General features: G+C 41.0%; 1 protein-coding gene across 1 annotated transcript in view; it reads left to right on the top strand.

Moving 5' to 3' along the window:
- The window catches only part of MAN2A1 (mannosidase alpha class 2A member 1), a 168,192-nt gene that overhangs the window by 142,292 nt on the left and 7,715 nt on the right, over positions 1-18,185 (top strand). The window contains exons 18-20 of the mRNA XM_059418347.1: positions 361-502; positions 2,729-2,862; positions 9,820-10,014. Coding sequence (XP_059274330.1) covers positions 361-502; positions 2,729-2,862; positions 9,820-10,014 — 471 coding nt within the window. The remainder of the gene's footprint in view (positions 1-360; positions 503-2,728; positions 2,863-9,819; positions 10,015-18,185) is intronic.

Here is an 18,185-nt window from a genome sequence, read left to right on the forward strand (position 1 = left end):
TAGATGAGAAATGAATACTTAATACCTTTATAATTTGTTTTATGCAAATATTAGAAAGCTAGAAGACTTTTGTTAAGGATTTTTATTCTGAATTTAAATAGGAATGCCTATTTTAAAAACCTGGATAAGTTCTACCTTTTTTCACTTTAAATTTCTCTAAGATCCTCATTATTTTTTTTATATTGTTTTGAGGAATGTTTTAATTCTTAAATTAGCTCTTCCTTTGAACAAGAAAGGAAGCTATACTCTTTTCTCTTTGGAAGAAAAGTCATCTGTCTGTAGTCAGTACTAATTTTTTAAAGTACATCTGTAAATATCACTTGATTTCTTTTTTTTAAAGTGAACTGTTTGGTCTTTTAGATTCAGCCTAGAATGACAATGAGCAAATTACCTCTTCAAGCCAACGTCTATCCGATGACTACAATGGCCTATATCCAGGATGCCAAACATCGTTTGACATTACTCTCTGCTCAGTCTTTAGGGGTGTCAAGTTTGAAAAGTGGTACGTATTGTTTGGAATCTTTTGGGCTCTTACAAGTTTCATTTTCAAGTGTATAATTTTTCTCTTGGTCATGTGTAATAATTATCATCTTCAGCCAGCCTCCTTCTTTTGAGAACCAGACTATTTATTAGTTAATTTTGGTTTTGTGAGAATAACATAAAATAATGTATTTGCTCAATCTTCTGAGGAAGAATGAGGGACCTAAAACCCCACAAAACCATTGCTTCTTAAAGATAATTTATCTCCCCTGATAGCTCATTGTTTGCACAGTCTTCTGCCATTGTTATAATGGAATAGCTGTGGAAATTCTCCAGAAGTAAAAGAAGAGAAGTGGCTGGGAGAAAAGTTAGAGAATTTCAAGAGTTGCGTAAGTTCCCACAAACCTAGGTCCTTCTGAATCGCAGCCTTCTAGGGCACTACCACCTGAAAGGTGAGAGCTGAAATCATATAGCTAGGGGAATAAAGACGTGACAGACACAATTTCAAGGATTCTGAAAGAGAGAACAAGATGGAAAGATAAGATAAATCATAAACACAGATTAATTTTTATAAAATCTTCTATAGGGAGGCTTATGTCCTTCATAATACATGTTTTTCATTGTCATTTATATGTAGTCAGTTGTTCTTCTTTCTAACATCTTAAGAGTTGCTAAGACAAATGTCTTAAGGAGCCAGACAGATAATAAAGGGGTGCGGGTGCCTGGCTTACCCTTTGCCACAAACCCATTTTTTTTATTAGGCATATGCATACATTCTGTATCCCCCCCGCCCCGCCCACGAAAAAGCATACTATTCCTCTTTCTTCATGGCTTTCGTTACACAAAATCATGAGATGATACTGTAAAGCCATGAATGCCATCACAAAGATAATAATGGCCTCACATCAGGGATGCAGAGGGAGTGGTGGGGCTTTAGCAGGCTGGGGCCCACCACTCCCAGTGTACGACGATGGGGCAGCTGCAGCTCAGTGCCGGACTCTTATTGCCCTGGGGTAAGGGGCCCCGGGTTGCCAAATTTTTCTGTTGCTGAAGAGTCCAGAAGTCTTGAACTGCTTATGTTTTAATTTTTAAAAAATTAAGTACATTTATAGATTGGACAACTTTACATAAAATTCCTAAATGTGGTTTAGGGGCAGAGGAGCTTTATTTCTCAGCTCGCCTTTATCAAGGGAAGTGATATAACTGTCTAGTCCATGACTGCTCCACTCCTCATGTCTAGTTCCCTACTTAAGGACCCAGCTTTGAGAATTTAAGGCAAGGTTTAAAAATGGGCTCAAGAGTCATACCTGGCCTAGGTGCCCCTGCTAGAGACACTCAAATACCCTAGCATTTGAGTACCTACAAACATAAGAACAATTTTGAGGACAGCCCAGATTTTACTGAGTGTCGCATATTAAGAGGGCTAACATTTGGAGACAGGGAGAAGAGAGAAATTGCCAAGAGACCGATGTACTAATTTGGGTGTGAAATGATCAATGCCTGAGGAGCAAATTCTAGACAGTTAAATGACTATGGTTCTGGGTGGTTTTTGGATAGGGCTTTTTTTTTTTTTTTAGTTTTTGGGTTTTGTTTTGTTTTGTTTTGTTTTTGAAATTTGTAGTCTCGTAGTCTAACTATTGTTTACAACTTAAACTAGAGGAACTGTGAAATTATTGCATAGAAATGAAAGAAGCAAATATGACTACTTTTTGAGCTGGAGGAGAGAGGATAGTTGATGATACTAATGTAATACCAGGGAGGGAACGGGGTACATGGTGGATGTCTTCAAATCCTAGGGTTTCTTCAGAGAATCCCCAGATACCAAGTAACCCAAATTGTCTTTCAAATCCTACTTAGATTCTACCCATCTGTATTTGTCTTGTTTTTCCATGTGTGATCTATGTTTCCTAATGAACCTCATGAACATTTTTAAATTCCAGATGCTGCCACTAAAAACTTTAGAGGACATAATTTTCTCTTCAGATTAATTCTTTTTAGCTCTCACTTAAATTTTGATCTGTCTTGTTTTTAAATTTCATTACCAGATTTTACCAGACATTAATGAAGAAACACAGTCCTATTTTTTACATTTATATTAGCTGCTTTGAGAAAGCCCTTGGTACTGTTTGCTGTACAGATCTGTCTCCGTGGCTTAAATCAGAACCATGCCTACACTTAAGAGATCCTTACTAGATGTTGGTATTAAATAACCCTGGCCAGTTTGTTTGTTTGTCTGTTTGTTTGTTAGGTCAGATTGAAGTTATCATGGATCGAAGACTGATGCAAGATGATAATCGCGGCCTTGAGCAAGGTGTCCATGATAACAAGGTTACAGCTAATTTATTTCGAATACTACTGGAAAAAAGAAGTGTTGTGAATATGGTAGGAAAAAAAATAACTCGTATGTTCTGATGTTGATTGTTCTTTGCCACCCAAAATTTGACATTATGCCTTGCCACTTTTTTTATGACTTAACAATTCCCAGTATTGAGATATCTTTATACTAGATGTAGCCTATAGTCACAAGAAAGAGGACTTCAGTTACACAGAAGTCAGATTTGCATTTAGGTCATCTTCTTTTTTTATTTTTGCTTATTATGCAGATGGAAAATAATGTTAAGGAATCAGTTTGGATGAAATTTTCTGAAATTATCTCGAAAGAAAATAAGAGTTGAATTTAAGAATAGAACCTTGGCCCATTCTTAGGAGATCAAGTTTGATTAGTAAACTTTATTGGAAACCTTTGTGTGCTTATTGTAGTCCTAGACTCCTCACCTGAAAATGGATTTACTTGTCTGTCTTCTTGCTCAGTTTTCATTTCTCAGAACAAACCCCAGCATTCCATTAAACAATCCAGCTAAAGCTCCATTAGACGTCAAGCAACATGACAATACACCCCTTCAAGGCCACACCAAAGTCATCTTCACCATCCCCCCATCCTTTACTGATTTCCCACCACAGATGACTCTCTACACAGCCCTTTTTTTCCCTCATTCTGCTCTCTTCCTTTCTTCACTGACCCATTTCAGATCTTTTCAGCTCTTCTCAGCTGGCAGCCTCCCCACTGACTTCACATTTGACAGGGCTCTCTGTTCTAGGTATCAGCCATCTCCTCCCACACTTTCCTTCTTCCCTCATGTTGCAGTGGAGACGCCACCCTCCTCCTCCCCTCCCCCTGCCCGGCAGAGCCAGCGTTCCCCTAGGAAACCCTTTCTGCAGGCTTTCAGACACTCTTCCTTATCTCCTATTAGAAATAATGCAGACTCCTCCCCTTTTCTCCTGCACTACCATCCTGGCTCCCACACCCGCTTGAGCCAGTTTGTGAGAGGTTTATGTCATTGCTTCCGTGTCACACTCCCTTCATTTTAGTGGTGCTTTAGCCTCCCCCGCACACCTTTGCCAGTGTCACCAGATCCAGTAGATGTTTCACACCCTTTCCAGGATCACAAGATCTATCGTCTTAGTTCACCTTGCAGCAACATTTGACACTGACCATGTCACTTCTTAGAAGACATTCTGAGCCAGCGCTTCCATGGTACCATGCTCATTTGGTTTCCCTCCTGCCTCCCAAGTGGTTCTTTCTCTATCTCTCCAATGGTTATTGATTCAGCCACTAAATGTCAGAGCTCCCAAGGGTTGGCCTCACGCCTTCTCCTTTTCTCATGATACTTTGTCCCTCTGCAATATCTCCTACTCCCGTGGCTATGTGACCACCTCTACACGGATGAAACCGGCACAAACATTTCACCTCTAACCTGCAGACCCTACCACATAGCTGTGTCCTACTGTTCAGACCCAACATATATCCATGATTACTCCCATGGTCTCTCTCCCCGTCCAAACCTGCTCTTTTCTAGTGTTCCCTCTCTCCGGGACTGGCACCACCTTTCATCCAGTGCCACACACATAGGAGGGACCTCTCATTGGTACTCTCTTTGGCCTGCCCCTTTCTTAAAACAATAATCACCAGTGCTTGGCTCTCTTATTGCCTAAATATTTCAAATCTATAAGCCCGCTTATTAAGACCACCCTAACCTAAACATCATGTTTTTCCTGAATCATTCTGCTCTTCTTTTCCTGACATATTTGTTCTCAATCAAGTAGGCAAAGTGATTTGTTTTTTCAAAACTCAATCTGATCTCACTGCCCCCTTCGAAACCCCTCAGATATCTTCTCATTGCTCTCCTGATAAAAGCCAAAAACCCTTCCCACAGCCTGAAGAGCCCCCTTCGTGATCTGGGCCCTGCCTGTCCCCCAGCCTCATCTAGCATGACTCACACTATTTCTGCTCTGGGCCCACTGATTTTCTTTCAGTCCCAAGTACTCCCCATGCATCCTGCGCCCATGGCACCTTTCCGTGGATATTATTAATACATACATACATACATGGGCATTTCCCCAGGGAACTATTCAAAGGAGTTAGGTCAAAGCTGCCTTGGTCGACTGCTTTTACTTGAGCAGGCCAGAGCACCGTCTTCAGTTCCTCCTCAGAATTGCGCATCTGTCCTCTGTGCATAGATGTGATTATTTTTGATCATTGTCTCTCTCTCTCCTCTTTTGGACCATAACTTCACGAGTGTGGGGGCCATGTTCCTCTGCTTCTAGAATTGTTCCTAACAGAGGAAGCACCCCATCCTTATTGCAGGAATGAATGCACAAAGGAATCCACGAGGGAACCGTAACAGCGCCTGATGCCACCACACTTACTCCAGGCCCCTCTTGCTGCCTCGTCACATGAGGCGTGTTCTCTTCCCCCTGCTCGATTCCAGGGACTCGTCTGCTTCATTTTCATGTGCCCCACACGGCTCCTTGCCTGTGGTAGCTATTCTATAAATAAAACACTAGTTGATTGAATGAAATGGCAACAGCTCATTAAAGCCAAGAATTCTTCCAGAATCTAGCATCTTTTAGGAAAAAAAGATTTTAATATCCATTTTTAGATGTCAAGATTTAAACCAGTTCTTGGGACTCGTGGTTTAAATCAATTACTGACAAGATAGCTTAATTTTAGGACTGAAACTGCACAGGAAAATCATTGTCTGAGTGCTGGCAGCTACTATCTTTTTCTCCTCCCGAAAATGTTTCCAGCTTTTATGATTTTTTTTCTCTATATATAGACACTAATTTGCAAAGCTTCTGTTAGCTGTGGCAATAAGCATTTTCATGTCAGATCTATAAAGCTTTCACTTAGAAGTAAAATAATTTGTTTATTCCCATTCAAAAACTCCTTGGATAGTAATTGATTGAAATTTGATCCAATGTTTTTATAATCCTGTGTTGGTTAAATTTTTCTTTTGCTCAACTCTAGATTCTTGGACTTAGATCAGTAGTTTCTTTTAAATAAAAAATGAACTAGAGAAGAGAAAATACATTTTAATTTCTAGTGACATTGATTAAAAAGACAATTGATTAAGGAATGTTCCATCTCATATAGCTTAAACTTTCCGGAAAGTACTTTTTTTTTTTTTTTCCAGAAAGTACTTTTATTTTCAACTCAGACTCTCATGTTTAAACCATTGACAGTAGGAAGCAGGGTGATGAGTAGACCCTCTCTATACAAGAAGACATTTTAGCAGGAGGTCTTCAGCCTGCCGGAGCCTCTGGGAGTAATCCGGGTGACTAAGTAGAACTGAGTCCTGTTCTTGAGTGTTCCACAGAGAGAGAGTGAGAACAGGGACTGGAGTGATACTTTTGAGATGTGAAGATGTCCAGTCGGTTGCCGTAGCTCTATGAGGTGAACTGTCATCCATGGTAATGACACTTGGGGGTCAACGGAAGTGGAAAATGAGAATCGTCTGTTTGGCATTGACCCTTTAGGTTTTGTTTCCTTGATGCTTACTCCCTTTCCCTTCCCGCCGACTGCTGTATACAGTCGAGGGCGTTGAACCAGGAATTAGAAGTGCTACAAGTGTTCAGGTATTACAGTTGTGTCTTTTGACCTCTGATACCAGTTATTTACGTGTAAGGAAAAAGAGCTAGGAGAGATCAGAGGAAAAGTTCACATGCTTACAAGGCTCAGAGAAGTGATGGCATGAGGGAGGTTGGTCAGGTTTCAGGGCAAACACTTAAGTGAGGTGACCCCAAGTCTGTGATGGGTATGAGGATACATCCCACTGAGAGCTACAACTCAGCTGCATTTGAGGGAATGTCAGGGCCCTGTGTAACTTGGATTTGCGGTGTTTTGGGTGAAAAAAATAAAGTTACCTGTTGTGGGGAGTTTTTTTTTTATTGTTGTTGAGAATTTCAACATGAAATCTCCTGGATGTTTTTTTTTCTTTTTTTGAGAGTTGGCCGAAAAGCAGACATTAGTATCATGCAGACCTACCAAAACCTATCTATAGGCAAATTTAGCCCACAGATCACCAGGCTTTACCTCTGCATTAAATGAGGTTTATTTCTAAATCTTATGATTCATTTTATTTTCATTCATTATTTCTTCTGTCTCTGTCTTTTCCTGCATCCTTTCCCCTACTGTATTTTTCTCTCATTTATTTATATTACATTTGCTTGTTGATAGATTAAGTTCAAAAAACATTTATCAAGTTCCCACCATGTATCAGGTCATACCGAATAAGCAAAAGTGATTCAAGATATCATCTCTTATTATCTTAGATAATTTATTTAGCAAGTTTTGATGTAGATGAATGGAAACCTTTGATATTTAGGGATCACATAACTTAAGTGGGCTTAATGAAGGACACCATGGAGCCTAGCAAGAGATTCTGACTTCTGAAATAAGGACTAGAACCCAAAGGAGGTCGCAACTTGGTATGGTTTGGAATCAGAATGTGCTGGAAACTCTTTATAATTTCATACAGGCTGAAAGGAAAAAGCTAGACCTGAACAGCTTGAAGCCTTCCAACACACAAGAAACCAAATAATGTTTAGAATAGTATATTAGTTACTGCAAGGCTGGGGAATTCATTTACAGCTTAAACAAACACATAAAATTTCCCATAACAAACATGTATTATCAGCTTTGGGTTTATCATAAAAGTTTCAGTTAAAAGATTACCTTTCCAGGAGATTAGTCAAAAAATGATAATTCATCAGCTATAAATATCTTGCCAAGCCCCTCATTGCTATAAAAATGTTAAGAAAGTACATGAATCCTGGAACTTCTGTGTGATTTTGTCCCACCCCACCTGGCCAGCTTCCAGCGATGTTGTATGTTCTTGGTGCTTTTATAACTCTGAACTACAACTCTTTCATAGACTTCTCTTCCTTATCCTGCTTAGGACAATAAATGGCACAGTTTTCGAATTCTCAAAGCACTTACATTCATGGCATTGTTTCCTTTGACGAGGCTTATAATTAACATGTTTCTGAGTCTGAATCACTTCCTTAATCCAAAACTTTTTGAAGGGTGAGACTTAGACATTCAGTTCCAAAAAGAACGGTTTCTTGTGCAAGGTTGTCTGGGGCGACGGTTTCCGGCATATGTCCACAGAGCTGTGTCAGATCGACTGAGATTTTGAGATTTGTTTTGGGGGCTAAACTTTGGCTTGCTAGGGCTCATCCCAGGACGTTCTGATTAAGTATATTTGGGTTAGGGTTCAGGGATCCATGTTTAAATCTTCCCAAGCCATTCTTATGTGTGGTCAGTTTGGGGGCACTGAGAGCCAGGGAAACTGGTGCGGGTCAGGAGGAACGGTACATACGCCCACTACTGCTTGAAAGGTATACAAAATCCATCAAGAAGTAGCCCACCTATTCACTGAAGTGTCCAGGGATTCCTCCAAGGGCAGAGAACAAAGCCAGAGAGCTTTTTCTGAATCTTACTTGACCTAGAATGGACTTAATGCTTTCTGATTCTGATACAGCAGGTGTCTTCTTTTCTGTTGGAATCTTTTATCTTTTATTACTGAAAACTGATTTTGTCAGCAATCCTGACCTAGATTATGAAGCCCTTTGATCTTGGAATACATTTAAAGTTTCCGGTGTTCCCTCAATATTCAACAACATGCATTAAATTTCAGTATTGTTGGTGAATATAATTATCTATGCTTTATTTAATCTTTCTTGTAAGGAAAGAGTGTGGGATGGGTACATATTTGTTTTTTTTTTCCAACTCTTTCAGACCTGATATATTTTGTCAGTATCTTAATATTACAGTGTCCCTCTATTGCCTTTAATTTTTTTTCTCTCTCTCCGTAGTCTGAATTGTAATGACATCTACAGTTCACTGCTGGCAAGATGCCTGTCACTCTTTGCTCAACACCCTCTGTTCAGTGCTAATCTGACATTCTGATTCTTAAGCCCCATATCTCCTATAAATCCTATCCTTTCACCCAGATAAGTAGCCAAGCCTTTTATTTGAGCTCCATATTACAAAAAGGATGCAAAATCAGAGGATATCAGTGAAATGGACAGTTTAAAAATAAGATACAAAATTAAATTTGTTCCACGTGTCACTGTTGATCAAAAAACCTTTCTACATAAATTATTTTTTTCTCAGTGTTTTTCTATGTGTGTTCTCTTATACCTTAGGCGTTATTGGTTAAGTTTCTACTTAGTCATTGATTTAATTAATTGAGTGTGTCATCTACCATATGCCTATCCCCAGCCCTGGCAGGCTTATTTAATATCTGAACATGCTGAACCACTTGTTTGAAAGTACATACCATAGCAATGACTAAAGTACTTTTTAAATTCTAGTGAATAATTATGTACGAGGTAAATATGTACTAACTATTGCATAACATAATTTAAACAGTTCCTGTTCAGTGGCTGTGATTTACCAAATTTAACAGATGATCTTGGAATACTCATTGTGCTACTTAAAAACCTTATTTATTTTGAGAGTTTCACACCCCCCCCCAAAAAAAAAATCCTATAATTGGGTAACATGTATAGAGCATAGCTTTGGATCGCCACAAGAATTATGGTCTAGTTGAGTATAAATGAAACCACGAGACTATGCTGGGTAAAACCCAAGGGAGAAGAGATCATATTTGATGGTGTGCAAGATGTGTGAATATCCCAACCTGTCTATTTAAGAATTGTGTGGTAGGTTGAGAAAGAGTTTCCATAAAACATTATACCTTATCCTAAAATTTTTTTTTTTTTTGAAAACATTGTCAGGATTTTTAGTACTAAAACAGTGGAAAAAAGATCTTTCTAAACATGAGCTAAGTGGACACTGTTCATTTTCTTATATTGCTTACAGATGAACTTGGTAATCTCTGTGTTGGCTAAGACTGTTAGTTCCAAAATATCATGAAATTAAACATAAACTGCTTATATTTCTTTTCTACTTAAACCCTCTTGGGTAATTCCATTAATATTGTGAAAACTGCAACTTTGTCACACTTAAGCATTTCTGTTTTTTCTTGATAGGAAGAAGAAAAGAAGTCGGTCAGTTATCCTTCTCTCGTTAGCCACATAACTTCCTTTTTCCTGAATCATCCTGTCTTCACAATGACAGAAAAGATCCCCGTGCCCACCCTTCAGCTGCTAGGTGAATTCTCTCCGTTACTGTCGTCTTTGCCTTGTGACATTCATCTCGTTAATCTGAGGACAATACAGTCAAAGGTATATCCCAAAATGTATCTATAAAGAATTACTTATTACAATATATTTGATATAAGGGGATGAGAAGCAGAAAGAAATCCAGCTGACCCTTGAACCGGAGGAGCTGGAATGCACTGGCCGGCTAACCCAGGTTGTTTTCGGTAAACACAGTACAGGACTGAAAATGTATTTTCTCTTCCTTATGATTTTCTGAATAGTTTCTTTTCTCTAGCTTACTTCATTAAAAGAATACAGGGTAACATACATATAACATATAAAATATGTGCTGATCATCTATCGATGTTATCAGTAAGGCTTCCAATCAAGGGGAGGCTATTAGTAGTTATGTTTTGGGAGAGTCAGAGTCCTGTGGATTTTTGACTTGCGGGGAGGGGGGTCATCACCCCTAACCCCCTGCACTGTTCAAGGGTTAACCATACTGTGAGTTTTACTATGCTTCAAGGAGCCTTTAAGAGGACTTGACCTTTAGGCAAAATCATTCTACCTTTCATTTGGTTAGGGAATATTATCTTTTTATAGATAAGAAAGCAAACTCTGCCCCCAGGGTCACATAATAGTAGGTGAGAGAACAGTCCTTAAGATCAGCTCTTCTGACATTTTCCATTCATTTCTCCTTGTTAGCCAGTATTTCTTGAGGAGTTAGAGAATTAAGAAGCATAGCATTTAATTATTTCTCTATCAGAGGACTTGTACACTGATATCTTTCTCCTGAAAGTGACTGCAACTCAGACCTTTGCATTGAGAAACAAACTCTTTAAAGACATCTAGAGATGGGCTAGAGGAAGAGAGGGAAAGGCTTTATTAGATTCGGAATTTTTCTTCAGTTAAGACCGCTTTTGTTTACATGTATGCCAACTTTTAAAAGTCAGAGATTGCATGTGAAAAGAATAAAAATTAGACATTTGACATCATTTTTGTCCTTCGTGGAGCTGTTTTGATACCGTGAATTGACACATGCGTGGCTGGAAATAGTAAGTGCTTAGGGATTCTGTAGGGAATGTGATAAATGGCCCAAGTATGAAAAAAAAGAGAATGTTCATGTTTGAAGACCACGTAAGAAGACAAAAAGGTTTCATTTAAGCACAAAGAACTAAAGCGAACCAAAGTAAGGATAAATGCCTGCAAATCTGGACATACAGGGCTTTTAAAACTGTAGTGACCAAGAGAAAGAACTTAGCCCTAACTCTGTAGGAATATCCATACGGCCCGTGATAATGAATACAGGTGAACGCAGGAGGCCTGCATCTATCTGCATGTGTCAGAAGTCTTGTTCGATCATGTGAACAAACCTGCAGGATTTATTTCGTGCCTACTACATTACAGTTACAGCTAAAGGCACTAGGGATACCGTCATGGGCAAACCCATGACAAACAATAACCCCTGCCTTTCTGAAGCATGGATCCTGATGGGGGGAGAAAAATAAGAAAAAAGAAGAGAGACGTACAATGTATTAGATGGTGATAAGCGTCAGGGAGGGAAAGCCGGAGGGAAGGATGGCTCTGGAAGTTGACGCAAGTTTGCATGTGGTTGGAGGAGGAACTTGCCTTAAGAGTGTTAATGGAGTAAAAATCCGAGGGAGGTTAGAGAGTAAGAGACCCATGCAGATTTCTGGAGGTAGAGTGGTCCGGGAAGAGTTACAAGCAAGCAGAATGGCCTAAATGTGGGTGCTGTGGTGAGAACAGAAGCTCCGTGGGAGCTGGCCTTTTCTTTGATTCCTTGCATCGTTCTGTTGCCTAGAAGAGCGCTTGCACATAGAAGGGATTCAGCCACAATTGCTGATTGAGCAAATCTCATGAGTGCTCTTTCTAGGATTCTGCTAGTCTTTTGTGGGTCGACTTTTTGACTCATGGAAAGAACACAGCAGCGATGGATAGCCTCCCTGAGTTTTCCTCTTATTAATTCATGAGCCAGAGGGAACGAGGGGGTAGAGTGGCGGTTACCAAAGACTCCGAGCCTCAGTCTGCTGCCTCTGGGCATGGATGGTAGAGGATGTTAGCAGCCTATGGATCTGAGGGCTTCTGGGGCACACGGTGGCCGCTGTTCCTTCACCTCGTTTCTAGATGTCTCTCCCATGATTATTTTCCAGAAGCAGATCTAGTTGTCTACAGTCAACGAATGTAGGGTCTCACCCACCATAACCCACGGCTGGCACCTGTTTTCCATATCACCTCTTTTTTATGGATACCTGCTTCTTTCATTCTCCCTGCATGTTGCCTAGCTTTCTGTCCACCCAAGTCTCATCTCTTCCCAGATTAAAAATCCCGTTGCTACTCAACTGATTGATGCTCTCAAGAATTTGGGCTCTGTGTGGTCTGGCCTTCACTCACTGTATTCGCTTGGCGTCCCCTTGCTCCTCACGCCCTTCGGGTAGTGGCCCACCTCCACTCCCTGATGGCTGGCCGGGGGCTGACTCAGCTACCTGTTATAAAATGGGGCTGCTCTCAGAGCCACCGCCTCAGGTCTGTGGTGAGAAACACAGAAGCTATTGCTGTGAAGGCCCTTTGGAAACAGAAATGCTTTGTAAACATACATTTGTGTCCTGGTGGGGCTTATGGTACTGGTCAGCCCAGGGGCAAACCAGGGGTTTAGCAGAGGAAATAGAGAGGAATTTAACAATTGGGCCAGGAAGAATCAAGACTGAAATGTTAATGTTTAACCATAACTAGCATGTTGGCTCATGGTCCAAACTCAGTATTTGGGGCTGTTTCACATTATCCTATCAATCAGTGCTGGTTCCTATGTTCGTCTTTGACTCTTAGCACATATTTCTAACAGCTATTTAAAAAGCTCACCAGTAATCCAAGGGGATTGATTTGGCCATTCAAAATTGCTTCTTTAAAGAATTGCTTTCTGTCCCTTAACCTCTGGTAATAGGAAAATAATCATTTAAAGAAGCTGATGTAGGTATTGAATCAAAGAAAGCTTGGTGCTTAAAAAGATGTCAAGTGTAATTTCATGGTTACACTAAAAGAAGACAAAAATGACTTGGAAGAAATCCAGAAGCCAGACCTCAACATTTTGGATTGTGTTCCTATTTTTATATGCTGGCAGCTCCAAACATACAACCGTGAATTGTTCCTTTGGACATTGAAAACATTTTTCCCATTGAAATAATGTGAACATGGCTCTCGGCTTCTAAGCAAGACCAGAGCTCTGCATTGGTCTGTGTGTAAATAAGCATTTTCATAACTACCACCTCCCAGTGTTTCCACAAAAACATGTTTGAGAATCCATCCCCTGGACATGAGGGAGTCACATCTCTCTTCCTGCCTCACTGATGGAGGAGGCCTCTGCTTGCCCAGCTCCTGGGCCACATTGTCAGAAGCTTCCTCACGTCCTAAACCTCATGTGGGCAGCCTGACAGGGAGAAAGTGGTTATGGGCTCGAGCAACAGTAAGAGGAGCGAGGGGCTGGAGGTGTGCTGACTCATCACGGTGCTTCAGCATTTCCAACTCCCCATCCTCAGAGTCAATGTGTCCGGGTCACACTGGGGAGATTTTGAAACCGAGACTTCTACAGGGTTCCCCGTCTCTGCAGTTCTGATTCCAGAGGTGTGGGGTGGGGCAACTTAGGAATTAGTAATTTTTTAAAATTCTCATGATTCTAAAAATTACTGTTACCTCCACTTACTTAACTGGGAAAGTAAGAGCTGGAAATTAAATGCCTGAGATAAAATTACGCAGCAATGAATGGCAGAATTAGGGCCCAAATGCAGGTTTTCTGAATCTGAGTGCTGGACGGAGCCTCAGAGGGTGGTGGTGGACTTCTTAAGAGTTACTAAATCTGCTCCTCCCAAATCCAGTTTTTCAGGAATTATTCTGTATTGGTAGATGAGTTTATGTTTTTATATAAGCATATCTTGCTCTTATTCTGTATGTTTTTGGAGAAAAACTGATTGCGTGTCATATAGTTGCAGTCAGATGAAATTGGAAGCAAACATCTCTTAAACCGTGTCTCACAGCATTACCGAGTGCCTCCGTGCAGTCCCGTCTAGCAGTGTAACTGTCAGCCTTCTCCTTCTGTAGGCTCGCCCCCCACTTCGCTTTACCACCTCCTTTTCTTATACTGTCAAAAGCTTGACATATTAAAAAGAGGATTTTATAAAGGTTTGAAAACTGGGAACAGGAGCACCGCTGAAGTGGTCGGGAACAGGAATCCCATGCCATCATCAGGAAGGGTATTAATTAAGGGAGAAGGGAGTCTTGGTAGAGAGGATGCTGGGAGAATCTCACAGGGGCACAGATCATCGATCAGGGTTCTGTAGGCTGGAATGATAGGTTCAGCCTGGAATGCAGACATTCCAGGGACCAGAAGGAATTTGATTAAGCCATTTAATTAGGCTTCATGGAGCCATGCTGCCTTGATGTTTTGCACAATGATATGTTGTTCGACCTTTTTCCTCTCCCCCAGATTATTTCCACCACTTTTATGTTCAGATGTATTTTTATTTAATTCACGTATAGATCTGTATCTTTGTATCCACCTCTATCTCTGTGTATTATATTTAGCTCTATTCTCTGTGACATTTTATTCTGATTCTGCTTAACAATTTCTTGCAGATAGTTAACTAATCATTTCAACATCAGCATCACTTACTGAACAAGATTTTCTCTCTCCACTTGTTTATACCACCCCCTTTTCTTATAAGAGGCAGTTTAAGGTATTTCTTCATTTTGCCTTTCTTACAAGAATTGATTGGTGCTTTATTAATCTCCCTGGCATCTGGAAAGGTGAAAATTGTGGAGAAAATTTCCTTTGTTGTATGTATCTAAGAACAGATACGTACCTGTTCTTTCATTCACCTTACCTGTTCTTTCTGTCATCTTATCTTGTTGATCAAAACAGGATAACTGTTATTGGACATTTTAATGAATACCCTGGAAAATGAATTTCAAGTGGTTACTTATTTCCTGTCTCAGGACTTAAAACACTGTGCAATTTTCTCACCTTTCCAGTTGCCAGAATAACACGGAAAGATGGATGTTGGTAAGCATTTTCAAGGAATCTGGGCAGGTTGGAGAAATTTTTCCACCAGGTGTTTAGCTCTGCCGTTATCTATTAGACCTTAGACATTCTTTGAGGAGGGTGGGGACACATTTCTCTTGGAGAATGTAGTCAAAGTTATGGCTTCTCTCTTCCACAGAAAAAAAGTGTGCACCCATAACATTTACTAGTTTCCAGAAGTGTACTTCTCTGTGAAGCTCGCATTATTCATGAGCAAATCAGGTTTCTTTTGGTGTGAGACCAGACCGGCACAGCTTTCTATTCTGAGTTCTCACCCACTTTGGTAAAGGAACACTGGCGTGCTCCTTTGCTTATGAGACCCTGCCATGTGTGTGGATAATTTTCAGCATGGCCTTAAATCCTGCTTAAAATGGGGTGTATGGATGGGTAGGCAGGCTGGCTGGATGGAAATGACCGCGTCCACGCCTTCCTTTCTGAATTGATGTATATTTTGATAAATTGTGGTTTTAGCACTGCTGGAACTATAGATTAAATACTCCCTTTTTCTAACCTCAGATCAGAGAGTGAGCTCCTTCCGGTTGTAGGCTTTTCTTCTATTACATTAGAAGCGATCTTTCTCCTTTCCTTCCAGTCCTTAGCCAGGGTGAAGGCAGGAGGGTGAAGCTGTTACTGTCCTGCTGCCTTTGTTTGAGCCCTCACCTGCACTTACCACCTGGTTCGCTTAGCACACAGCCCCTCATTCTCTCACTTGCCTCATTCACAACATGGCAGTGATAATAGGACCCACCTCAGAGATGTGCTAGGGATTAAATGACTCACTTAGAAGCGTGTCTGGCAGGTAGTAAGCACGGGGTGCTTGACAAATGAAGTTCTTAACAGTCACGAGCAGTGGTGATTGTTACTAAAAATGTAGGCACTTTTTTTTTTTTAATTGAACGTTGAAGTTTATTCCCAAAGTAAATCTTGATGTCACTTTGACTTGTATTCTTTATATATTTTTGGGGGGGTGTGTGGTTTAAGATTTATTTATTTATTTGACAGAGAGAAGAAGATCACAAGTAGGCAGAGAGGCAGGCAGAGAGAAAGGGAAGCAGGCTCCCTGCGGAGCAGAGAGCCCGATGCGGGGCTCAATCCCAGGACCCTGAGATCATGACCTGAGCCGAAGGCAGAGGCTTTAATCCACTGAGCCATCCAGGTGCCCCTCCTTATATATGTTTTTGAAAACTCTGAGAAGTTATTAATAAAGTACCTAAAATTGTCTGCGTGCCAGGCATAATGCTGAGGGTTTTCTTTGTAAAGAGAGCCTTATTTAGCTCTCCCAGCTCTACTGTGAAGGTAGGTGGGCAATATCATGCCCCCATGTTTCAGAAGAGGACACTCGCCGACTGAGAGATGGTAGGTAGCCTTCTCAGATCATGCAGTCAGTAAATGGCGTGCTAAGGGGTGCAGCCCAGCATGGCTGACTCCAGATCCCCACCCAGAACCTCATACTCCTCTTCTCTGGGAACAAAGGGAAGTGAGAGTGCCGAAAATGTTAGGGAATACTCTGCCTGTTTTTCTCTTGACCACTCAGTCATGACGGGACACCCTTAGAAGGATCCACCCACCATCTGTGGGGAGGATCATGAAGGACTAAGGTAGGGTGGATGGGTGATCATTGCTAGTTGACCGTGAGAGAGTATGCTTCGTGACTGGGACATTCACGTGCACGTAAATATAATAATGCAAACTTGCATACCACCTCCCCTGTTTCAGAGACTGTTGTGAGAGGAATTGAGTTCTTCCGTGAGAAGTATTCCGTACAGGGTTCCACACACGGTGAGCGCTCAGAAAGCGTTAGCTGCGGTTACTGTTAGTTACTGTTATCTGGCACTTGATCCTCCGAGGGGCGCTTTGGGAGCCTCACCGAGTTTTTTGAGTTCTGAGAAGTTAAATGACGTATTCGCAGACACGCGACTGGCTTATGGTAGAACCAAACCAAACCTTGCCTCCGATCCAGCTTTTTCTAACCTTGATGGCTTCATTCTGCCAGCCGCACCGCTTTCCCTCCACTCCCCCCAGTTGCCAGAGAAACCTCATGGGCCCCGCTTAGCCTCAGAGCCGCTGGTTGCTTTATCCAGTGGAAGTTAGTTCCACAGTGGATTCTCCAAGTGCCTTTGGAACACCCGAGTCCTTCTGAGGCGATTCAGCCTTCGCTGTGATCTGAGCTGTTTCACAGACACGCTCGATTTGCCACTCACCTTGCACAGTGCTTGGCCCAATGTCAAAGTTGGTAAATTTTCTTCCCTACCCACTTCCCTTGTTTTGTTTTGTTTTTTCCTGAGGTCCGGATAGTACTCATACACTAATGAGTGTGAAAACAGGTCTTTCAGAGTCTGTTTACTCTCCTCGAGTCTTTTTGGTGAAGGTATCTGTTTTCTTGCATGCATATTCAAGTTAAATTCACAGTTTCCCTACTTTGAAAAACAGTTTTCTTGGAAATAAAATGACAAGACAGACTTTGAAACTGAAAAACTGCTGCTTTGCCTCAGGTATTTTTGCTTGAAAACTGATACTTTCATGAATATTTAATTTTTAAAAACTTGGACACGATGATTGCTATTTCAGTTGGTGTTCTGGTCCTTACGAAAGCGATGCAGTTTTGGTTTTGAGAGAAAGTGTAACTTTTTTTTTCCAGCAGTGAAAATTACTCTTTATGACTTCAATTTCTACTTTTCATATTGTTTCAATCTCTTCTAAAACTAATGGCAAAATTCCAAAGATACTTCCTTACCTCTTATTTGTTTTTTTTTTATTGTCACCTCCAGTCTGCTAAAGGCCTCACACGCTCATTATTTCAAGAGCACATGTGTTGCTGTGTTGCTCTAGTGAATTAAAATGGCCAAATGCTTCCCCCTCTCTCTCTGCCTACCTCTCTACTCACTTGTAATCAATCTCTCTCTCTCTCTCTCTCTCTGTGTGTGTTAAATAAATAAATAAATAAGTAATCTTTAAAAAAAGAAAAGGACGCCTGGGTGGCTCAATGGGTTAAGCCTCTGCCTTCAGCTCAGGTCATGATCCCAAAGTCCTGGGATGAAGCCCCACATCAGGCTCTCTGCTCAGCGGGAAGCCTGCTCCACCCCCCACTCCCCACCCCCGCCTGCCTTTCTGCCTGCTTATAATCTTTTCTCTCTCTCTCTCTCTCTCTCTCTCTCTCTGTCAAATA

The sequence above is a fragment of the Mustela nigripes genome, chromosome 12 (assembly GCF_022355385.1).
Source record: "Mustela nigripes isolate SB6536 chromosome 12, MUSNIG.SB6536, whole genome shotgun sequence".
Taxonomy (NCBI): domain Eukaryota; kingdom Metazoa; phylum Chordata; class Mammalia; order Carnivora; family Mustelidae; genus Mustela; species Mustela nigripes.